This window comes from Mchenga conophoros, linkage group LG7, assembly GCF_057382185.1.
Source record: "Mchenga conophoros isolate Kocher_MC1m ecotype Shallow Benthic linkage group LG7, M_conophoros_male_GT1.1, whole genome shotgun sequence".
Classification (NCBI taxonomy): Eukaryota; Metazoa; Chordata; class Actinopteri; order Cichliformes; family Cichlidae; genus Mchenga; species Mchenga conophoros.
Window position 1 is genome coordinate 44,381,947 of NC_140532.1, and position 10,727 is coordinate 44,392,673.

The 10,727-nt window shown below is 42.1% G+C and overlaps 1 protein-coding gene across 2 annotated transcripts; it reads right to left on the bottom strand.

Moving 5' to 3' along the window:
• Positions 1 to 5,706: 5,706 nt before the first annotated feature.
• car15 (carbonic anhydrase 15) lies at positions 5,707 to 10,071 on the bottom strand. Of its 2 annotated transcripts, XM_085279533.1 has the most exons (8): positions 9,842 to 10,071; positions 9,682 to 9,711; positions 7,619 to 7,795; positions 7,399 to 7,544; positions 7,197 to 7,289; positions 7,045 to 7,111; positions 6,796 to 6,956; positions 5,707 to 6,699 (listed from the first exon to the last, which is right to left on the bottom strand). In XM_085279533.1, the coding sequence occupies exons 1-8, from the start codon at positions 9,891 to 9,893 to the stop codon at positions 6,475 to 6,477; spliced, it is 951 nt and encodes a 316-aa protein (XP_085135659.1). In that variant the 5' UTR covers positions 9,894 to 10,071; the 3' UTR covers positions 5,707 to 6,474. The 2 variants fall into 2 exon arrangements, with proteins under 2 accessions (XP_085135659.1, XP_085135658.1); XM_085279532.1 differs by having other exon boundaries at positions 5,707 to 6,956.
• Positions 10,072 to 10,727: the final 656 nt, after the last annotated feature.

Genomic DNA, 10,727 nt, shown 5'->3' on the forward strand with positions numbered 1-10,727 from the left:
GTCAGTCACAATTCTCCATGAGCAAATGGCAAGTCAACATACATGCATGGGACTTGTGGCCTGAGGGTTAGAGGTAGAGGGTGCCCTTTCATCCATGACTGCTCCAACAGATCTGACTGTGGCTGACAGCGAGTACAGCACCCTGGCAGAAGAAGCATTGTAGTGAAGCTCATCTAAATAAACCCCAGAAAAGGCATTAGATTTTTTTTCCAAGGCTTTTTTTTTTTTTTTAATAAAACATTCACCAAACCAACGAGTTGTCAAAGCAAGACTCCAACTACTTTGATTCAGTGCTCCAACCCTCCTCTCTGTAGTTGGGATTAATAATGTGTTTGATCAGTGAATTTAGAAGCTTTTGTGTTTATCTGCAGTGAAAATCTGCAGAAGCCTGGATTCACATTCACACAGTCCCCAGGGAGACAGAAAAGGCTCACAGTGTGGTCTCCCTGTGTGCGCGCGCCGCCCTAAGGCCGTGACAGGAGGAGGATGGTGTGACCACAAGCGGGGAGGCTGGGCTCAGAGAGCGAGCTTAGACAGCATGGGAGCCCAAGTCGCACTCGTCGCCATCTGCTTAGCGAAATCAAACACAGGATCTGATTGGTTGGTCGTTGTCACTCCAACTGTGCTGTCTTGCTTTGCCGGTCATCTTTGCAGCTCAGATCGTCTTAAAATGTTTTCTTTGATTCTTTTGCTAATCCTTATGAAAAGGGCAGTTAGAAAATAAAAGCTGAAAGAAAAACTGATATTTACATTTTACCATTATTGGGGATGATGTGCAGGTGTGCTCAGGAGTTTACACTCACTAATCATGGGCATGAAGCTCAGGGTTATTTTGTTGCTGTTAAAGATTTCGTGGAGTTGTTCTGTTTCCAGGGTGGAATGATTGTACAGCGTACGCCTTTAACAAGAACTGAGCACACAAGGTTTTCACAGTTTCACAGTTTTCATGTGAGACTGGTTCCCTGTATCAAAATTTCAACCATCTAGCTGTTGATTTGACATGAAGTTGAAGATTTCGCAGGTAGTTTTTCACCACCAGTACCACTGGCAAAAACAGCCCCAGAGCATGATGCGGGCAGGTGCAGATGCAGCTGCAGATTTTAGTTGACTTTGAAGGCGTCAGCAGCCTCTCAGGCTGGTGACAGTAATGCTGTTTCAGCAGTTTCCCGGTCATGGCAGGGAAGAGACCTTTCCAACTTGTGTAAATCTACAATTCAGCTTCTTACACCTTCACTGAGGTTCTTGGACTGTCCTATTGCTCGGAGCATCGGCCTATCCAGTGAGTCAAAACAAATCCTTTCTATGCTGGCAAAGAGAAACTACTAGTTGTAGTCAATCATAATCCCTAATGAGAAGATAACAGGCCATGTACATGCCAAGTTAAAGGACACTGTAGAACCTTTAGCACCTCTTATTAAAAGATTTAAATGAATGTATGTATATAATTTGACTGTGTGGCCTCAAGAAGATCTAAAAAAAATAAAATACAGCCACGTGCACCTAATTCTTGCCATTAAAACCATTAATGACATATGCTGTACAATCATTCCACCCTGACGTCAAATAAATAAAGGTCCAAAATTATCATGACAATCATGTCCACGGTGACTGGATGCAAACGTCTGAGCCCAGCTGCAGGTAGCTGCTTGGTGGAGTATTTGCATTTATTTGCTTGTGTTATAAAAGGCCTGAAATGCTAAATTTAGAGAGATTTACATCCCAGACTTGGTAGATGATTAAGGTCACATGGATGTTGTCACAGTGGTGACCATGATCACCATATATTCTACACCTGTGTGAGTCGGCTGGCATGTTTCCCCATTTATTGCTGACCACAGTTCAGCCACATACTTTAACCTATACTGAAACCTTTTTGCATGAGGAATAACAAAAAAACAACAGCAGCAAATAGGATTTTAAAGAATGATTTTATTGTTAGGATACACAAGTGTTATAAGGGAGCGAGTCACACTTTAAAGAACAGTCACACAGAAAATATTAAGGCTTTTGTTTCCTTGCAGGTTTCTTTTTTTCCTGGCGTAACCCGCAGTCCTCCTTTACACGACGTACGGCCACACTTCAAAATTCAATGCAGACTTGAGCACTGAGTACAAACTAATGTTTGCATGTTTTTGCGTGACGCTGGTAAATCGGCTCATTAGGCAGCCATTACTGTGCTATATTCTAGCACCTTTCCTTAACGCCCTCTTCTTTTCAAAACAGACCTTTCCTCCTGCTACTGTAGGAAAAGCAGGTGAGGCACCATGCAAAGTAATGTAACTTTGGATTTCAAAATGTCTGCAGTGAAAACGTACTGTTGCAGGAATAACCGTAAAGCACTAATGTTCGTCCCAATCAAAGGCTAACAGTGCCCAGGGGGACATTTTGCTTTAGCCCAAGTCATTTGGAAAGGAATGTACAGGCCTGCATGATGTAATAGTATCATAAATCTTTTAAACAGCCAGCTTAAAGTATGGCTAAATCTATTAGAGTTGAAAGGGTTAGAGTTTATCGCTAACCAACACAAGCACACAGTTAAGCAATGAGTAGCTGGCTCGGTGGTTAAAACAGCTAAGCATCCTCTCCATGCTCTCTTGACTACTTTCTGAACTAAAAATTAAACCCTTAGAAAACACACACAGTTAACCTTAATCAGTAATGTTAATATCACAATTAAGGTGCTGAAAGTAGTTTGGAAAATTGTTAAAATAGCTATGAGTAAATTATAAAGAAGTTAAATCCTTAAAAGTATTGCATTACATAAAAAAGCTGAAACTACTGATGTTAATATATAACTTACACTAATGAGTAAATAGGAAATAGCTACAAACGCGGACAGTTTAATGGGTTATAATCTATCAATTTTCATATCATTAAGTGGTATTAAGTGTTAAATAACAATAATTTTGAATGGTGGTGATGCTGACGGAGCAGCGACATGTCTGTGCTTCAGAACAATGTTGCGATTGACTCTGCATCTATTGAGGTTACTGAACAGAGGAGTTACACTTAGAATTAATATTAACCTCCTAGGACCTGGCGTACACATATGTGGACATCACATTTTGGGTTGTCTAGACCAAAATACTTAATTTTTCTCTACAAGGACCTGATATCCACTTACGAGGACGTTATACTGCCACTGTTCTATCAAAGTTTAAAACGAATGTCCTCAACTGTGGATCTCATTTTTCTCAGAAACTAAAATTAGGTTTAAAAAAAAAAGAAAAAAAAAAAGAAATCTGCTAATTCTTTGTTTTTAAATTCATCAAGTCCCAATCAACCCAAATAGCAAAGAAAAATTAAAAATGCATGCCATGAAAGAGTTCAGGTCTTAGGAGGTTAATATTAATTAATATGAATATATTTTATAATTTTGCCTCATTATAACACAACAGTGGATACTTTATATTAAAACAAAATCAAGAAATGATTGAAGGGTAAGACCTTCAGCTTCATATAGTGGCTTTTCACTCTAATTTTAAATGTGAGGCCCATAAAGGTGGAAGTACAAGTAAGGGAGACCTCTGTTAGCCTGAAATACATAAATCTATCAGAGCGATAGCAAAAGCTTTAGCAGTTCAGTTCAACCTTAAAGGGAATAAATACTAGGCAGCTTGGCGACATCAAAAAGGTCTGAAAGACCACAGAAATGGTGAAGTGGATGCCCACAGAATTATTTCGATGGTAAAGAAAAAACAGTTTCACATCTAGTCACACTCTTGAGGAAGTAAGAGTGTCAGTTTCAACAATCTTTATGTTTAAATTCATATGGTTTGTTCAATTAATTAAAAGACGGTATATAAATTTTATAAAACGTTTATAAATTAAAACTGAAATTCTCATTTAAATCACATCTCAACTGTTTGAAATCCACTGTAGTGACATACAAGGACATGGAAATTATGTTGTCTAATGAATTATAGATCTAATTGTATTTTTCTTTATATATTTCTTTACTTTTTTCATAAATCTGCATTACTGCGTTATTTGGGCATATTTTTAAATCATTATCATCAGCTTAAAATGCCTGACCAATACTTTTAATTTTTCAAATGTTTTATAAACAATCAATCTTGTTAGCATGCTAACATGCTATGCTAACCAACCAAGTTTTGCTTTGACTTAACTTTGCTTTTATTTTTATTTTTTAATTGCTCACTACAGAAAAACAAAGGTATACGCATGTACATTAGGTTGTAGTTTTTAAAAGCACACTTTGAATGCAAAAGGCTTCACATTAAACGGTTAGCAACATGCTAATAAATTCAAATTTCCTGAAAACACACGAGACGTTAAATAACACTTACAGTTAGGGTTGCCAACCGTCCCTTAAAAACACGGAATCGTCCCGTATTTAGAAACAAAAGCACACGTCCCGTATTGAGCTAATAAGGGACGCACTTTGTCCCGTAATACAGTGAGAATCAAAAGTAGTCTATAAATGTTTATGGAATTAACGCTTTGTTTGAAAACATAATTCCCAGCCCCTCTCCTGCTTTGTGACCAATGAGCTGACAGCACACTTATGACAATTCGAGTATGACAATTCAGATTATCTCATTGGTCGAGGAAAGGTCGCTTGCGGAGAAAATACCGGAAGACAACAGATGACCACAACAACAAGCATGGCCAACAGGGAAACAAACGCCGACACTGCGGTGCACGTCTCGGATGACAGTACACCTAAAGCTGGGCAGACACTGCGATTTTTTTCAGTCACGTTATTCAGCTCTTGCTCAAACTGCACGATTGACTCGCAGGGATTAGAAGTTTGCAGGTCACGATGCAGGGTCTCACACTATACGGCCCGATGCTCTGATGCGACCTGAGTGCTCACACTGTGCCAACATAACATGAAGGTTATAACAGAAAATCTGTCGCTCGCTCTCTCTGTCTTTCACTCACACAGACACACCACCATCAACTTTGCTAAATTGCTAATGAAAAACATGATCAGGCAGCTGTGATTGAGCAGCAGTGTAAATCCAACTATTTTCACGGTTGTTGTGGTCGTGATAATTTTGTGATGCCACATCGAAAAGGCTCGGATGAGCTTTCCAAAGTTCTACAAGTGCCTCCATCACTTGTGTCCAGATCACACGCTGCACAGCCGTGCTGCGCCGTCTTTTTCACCGATGTTTACGTGTTTGCGCATGAGCAGTGTGAGCGGCTGTGGTGACACCCTCACGAGCGATTGATGATCGGGAGCTGGTCGTGAGGTGTTAATCGCTTCTCGTTACCCCACGTATACTACACGATGCACGATGAAGGCCAAAATCGGGCCGATCACCAAATCGGTCGCACGACTCAAAAATCGGCTCAAAATGGGCCAAAAATCGCACAGTGTAAGCCCAGCGTTAGAGCAGCAATGTTTGTTCCCCTCAGAGAAAGAAAAGAAAAAAGGCTGCAAAAGTACAGGGAGGACTGGGAAAAGGAAAACACCTGGCTGGGAAAGTGCACGATAACACCTATAAAGCGCACTGCACTGTGTGCCGGCGCACTTTTTCCATAGGCATGCTTCTAGTGGTGGGCACAAGAAGAACACGAGGGGCGTGAAAGCTCGGGGAACCCTTAACCAATTTTTTGTCCACCAGGCCACGGCAGAAGCAGATATGGTATGTAAACACTGGTTTGTTGTTTAAACCCTCTGGTTAAGGTTAATATGGGCATGTGCGGTGAATATCAGCGCTATGTGGCCAGAAGTGTGATAATATCATTTATTTTGTGTAATAAACAACTGCAAGGATGGATGATTACAACAAATAGATGAATAATACATAAAAGTAATACATAGATGAATAATGATGATGAGTTAAGATGCGTAATCATGGGAACAAGCGGGTTTACAAACAGGAGCAGCTGATTAGCATTAGAAAAGCTGAAATAATACCTCAGCTGAAGCCAATTGTACTAAATGCACTATATGTGCACTGTTACAAGAATATTTTTCGTTCTATTGCTTTCTATTAATTTATATAATTTTAAGTTAAGCAGGACAGAGTTCTTTTAAAGAAAGATTTACTTATATTCTCAAAAGTTAAGCATGACAGGCTTCTGTTTAAGAAAGACCTGTTTTACTGTGTTAATGTTGTCATTTTGAGCTAAAAATAAATGGCTAAATGATCATTTGTTTCCCATATGGTCATATCACAAAGAATATGCATCTGCTTAAATCAAATTCAAGTCAAATGGTTAAAAAATAATTTCACACACACAAAAAAAAGAGCTACCACACTGGGAAGGGTGAAGACAACTGGGTTGCCCGGCCCTGGCCACGAGGTGTCCCTTATTTATTTTTCAGGGAGTTGGCAACCCTACTTACAGTACTCTTCTTCACAGTTTGCTTGTTTTTCCTAGAGTATTTCTAAATGTCTGAAAACTTCTCCTTAAATGAAAAGTTCAACTAACCTGTTCTTTATTTAATTTTAATTTTGGTGTTGTACTATTTCACGCCTTGGATTTACCATGGTGCTAAAGTCCAGATAAGAAGCCTCCCAGTAAAAGGACTGGAAGCAGATGCACTGATGTAGCAGACAAGAGGCTTCGACCTGCCGCTCCTCTGAGGAGTTTGGCATCTATGGAGGCTGAGACAACGCGACTGAAGATGTGATGAATGTGTCTGAAATTGTTCTGGAGAGGGGTCACCTGCTCTGCGTCCTCCTCTGTGGAGAAGATCTGCGAGGTAAACTGAGCCAGCTGAGGAGACAACCAAACCCAAAAATAATATTTTAAAGCAACAAGTAAGTCTTTTAAAAAAATAAATAAAACCTGATCTGAACCTAGGCGACTTACTTGGGACCATGAAATGTAGATGGGGACCTCATACAAAGTCCACACAACCGCTTCAGAACATGGAGGGGTGGTAAGGCTGCCGTAATATCGGTAATACTGACTCATGTTGTGCTTCGGCAGGAGGCTCATTAGAGGAAATGGCTTTACTTTAGTTGCTTGCCCTGGGGGAAGGATGCACAGACATAATGAGAACATTGCTACGACTAACACAAGAAGGCAGGAGTGGATTTTTCTTAAGGCTCCACTCACCTTTGTAAGCAACAGAGGAGAGTTTCTGTGAGATGTGTCCAAAGTGCACATTATCTGCATACACAACCTGAGAAATATGATAATGTCTTAATAGTTTTGCTTTAAAAATCCTTAAAAATGTAGTTCAGGACTAGGCTGAGAAATAAACTGACATCAATGAAGAATCCAAGAACGGCAAGTCCCGTTGGATCGTCGAGGGCTGCAGACAGATTTGGATGGATGGACTTCATGTTGACTATGTGCATCTGGAAGTAAAGAAAGTCCACAGAGACATTAAGGGAAGGCTGCACTGCATCTGTGTGCTTACACAGGTGGCTTGTGACTGTGTAACTCCGTCTACTGACCATACTGTACCTCCATTGGGTATCTGCGTCTGTCCACAGTGTGCTCTGAGCCGTTGGACGCCGGACCTCCCCAGTGGAAGTGCAGCTGGATGGTGTGGTACACATCTGGAAGACCGCCACCACTCACCGCCATGCCGCTGCCGACCTGCAGTATGACTGAGAGCAACAGCGCACGCGTCACCCCCAGCGCCCACGCGACAAAAACGCGCTACAATATGCGGGGTATTCACCTGAGTGCCCGTCGTTTTTGAGCGTCCAGTGGCCTGTTTGCGTCTCCTCGAAGCCCTCTAGATACAGAGCGCCCAGAGAGGCGTTTCTGACCATGTGTTCGTCCAAGTTGATGGGAGAGTGATGGTGATTAAGTAAAGAGTAACAGGAAGGGACCATGTCTCCCCATGAGTAAGGATCTGAGGATGTGAAAGAAGACTCATGAGCTCCAGACAGACAACTAAAAAGTGTAAGAAGAACCTTGCTTGCTTAACCTTAAAATCAGCTCACAGCAATCAGTTTTGGACAACCCATGCTTTCCGAATATCTGATATTTTGGCTTTTATTTTGAAAGGATACTTTAGACCCAGGGTCCCCAATCCCAGTCCACGAGGGCCGGTGTCCCTGTAGGTTTTAGATCTCACCCTGGGTCAAAACACCTGAATCACATGATTAGTTCATTACCAGGCCTCTGGAGAACTGCAAGACATGTTGAGGAGGTCGTTTAACCATTTAAATCAGCTGTGATGGATCAAGGACACCTAAAACCTGCAGGGACACCGGCCCTCGTGGACTGGGATTGGAGATCCCTGCTTTAGACTTTCAACAGTGACTTCAGCTTCAGATCATCTAATATATAAGTCTTTTTGCCTTCAGCATTGCCTTAACTCTTCATGGCAGAGATTGAACAAAGTGCTGGAAAAATTCCCCAGAGTTTGGTCCACACTGACATGCGAGCATCACATCCATGATGTCAGTCAGCTGTTCCAGCACATCCCAAAGGTGCTCTGTTGGGTTGATGTGGTCAGCAACCATCCGGCTGATAGGCTGTTGAGTTTTAATGATGCTCAGTTGGTACTAAGGGCCCCAAAGTGTGCCAAGAAACCCACACCATTACACCACCACCAAGTTGATACAAGGCAGAATAGATCCATCCTTTCATGTTCATTTCTGATCCTCGCAGGCAAATGTTGCAGTAGAAATCGAGACTCATCAGACCAAGCGTCAACATTTCAACTCTCTATTTTCCAGCTTTGGTGGGCTCATGTGAATTGTAGCCTCGGCTTCCTGTTCTTAGCTGACAGGAGTGATACCTAATGTGGTCTCTTCTGCTACTGTAGCACATCTGCTTCAAGATTCACACACTTCTGCACACCTTGGTTGTAGCAACTGGTTATTTACTGTTGCCTTTCATTCAGCTTGAAGCAGTCTGCCGCTTTATTCTCTTCTCTGCTGCCCACTTGACATTTTGTCCTTTATTTATTTATTTTTAGACCCTGTACAGTAAACTCTAGACATGGTTGTGTGGAAAATCCCAGCAAATCAGCAGTTTCTGAAATACTCAGTCAGCTCATCTGGCATCAACAATCAAAGTCACTTAAATACCCGTTTTGAACTTCAATATGCCCCCTTGACCATGTCTACATGCCTAAAGGCATTCAGTTGCTGCCACGTGACTGACTGTTGTCACATTCAGATGGTCAGAATTTGGTGTGAACCATATGAAAGCATGAACTCATCCTGTGTGGTATCAATGGTTCAGGCTGCTGGTGGTGCAATGGCAACTGAGCATTAAAGCACTACCACCAGAGTATTGTTGCCGGTCACGTCCATCCCTTTATGACCACAGTGTGGCCATCATCTGATTCCAGTAGGATAACATGCCATGTCACAAAGCTCAAATCATCTCAATTTCTTGAACATGACAATGAGTTCACTGTACTCAAATGCCCTCCACAGTCATCAGAGCTCAGTCCAATAGAGCACATCTGTGATTTAGTGGAACAGGAGATTTGAATCATGGGCGTTCAGCTGACAAATCACTGAGTAGTATTTCCAGCACCTTGTTGAATCAAGAATCTGGCAGATCTGAAGGCAAAAGGGGTACGAGCAAGGTGTAACCAAAGAAGTGGGCATTTGGTCTGTATTGTGCACTGTAACTGTGTCATTGATGGAATTTGATAAAATCCTTTCTAAAGATTTCATACTATCATCGTGAATCCTTTTCACCGTTCTAATCATAAAGTGAAAATGTGACATCGTGACAGCGCTCGTTTTAAAATGAAAAAACAAATAAGTTACTCACCACAATGTGGCTCATCATAACAGTAGTCATCTGCGAAATGAAAACGGCACAGTGACGACAAACATCACCTTTCTTTCCCTTCCATCCAATTACACGAAATTGCGCGTAAGAGACGTTCGCAATATCTTTTCACCCCGCGAGACCAGAGTCGTGCCCTCACCTGAGTCAGCGTATGAGCCGACGATCACGAGGAGAGCTGCGGTCCAAATCATCCCAGGATCCTGGTGGAGCGCACAGCGAGGTAGACTGAAACAATCGAGGGCGAACGTCCGGCTTAAATATAGGAAGGAAGGTGAAAGCTGAGATTTACTTTCTCCTGGGCTGATCAGTCAACCGTGTCATTACCAGTCTAGTGGTCTTTTCTGATAAACAGGCTCATTGATACAGGGAGAGCTTCACCCCCCCTACACCCACACACACCCCCACCTCCCCAGCTGCTGCTGCTGTAAGCATAGATGCCCAGTGACTAGTAACAAGACCCATTCATCTCATGGGAAAGTCAGAGGATGTGTTAGGAGGCTGGATTAGAAGTGAACAGAATATATATGACTCGGTATAAAGAGGCTGTAAAAATGACACCGTGTTTAAACTTCAGAGGTTCTCTTTATATTTGCTCATCACTGCCCCACGCTTTACAGTGGGAGGGACCACCCTCTAATCAGTGCCAAGCTCTGGGAATCCAGTTAAAAACCCTCAAATTAACACCTAATTTTACACTTAAACGCATGTTTTTAAGTGATGTTACACTTCCTCTCCTAACAGCTCAGTGTTAAGTGTTACGTGTTTCCCATCCAGGAATAGATTGTGCGACTCCGTCACTACTCAGCCTGCATGAACAAAGCCTCTTTTCTCCGACGGTGCTTCTCGGCTGGGTATCACTCTCTCCTCTCCGCCTGCCCCCTTGTGAGTCACCGCGAGGTGCACTATATCCGCTTTCTTTAAATTATGAGAATCTTTTCATTGCCGTGTATTGGACACTGGTGCGAGGAGGCGGGGGGATTTCCCTGCATCCCACCTTAATCTAAATTGACATTTGGTGACTGCAG

Coding starts and splice junctions, on each gene's coding strand:
- car15 (XM_085279532.1), bottom strand. CDS start 9,893: ATGATTTGGACCGCAGCTCTCCTCGTGATCGTCGGCTCATACGCTGAC. Junction 7,796..9,681: donor TTATGATGAGCCACATTGTG/GTGAGTAACTTA, acceptor TCACATCCTCAG/ATCCTTACTCATGGGGAGAC. Junction 6,957..7,044: donor CTCCTCTGTTGCTTACAAAG/GTGAGTGGAGCC, acceptor TCCTTCCCCCAG/GGCAAGCAACTAAAGTAAAG.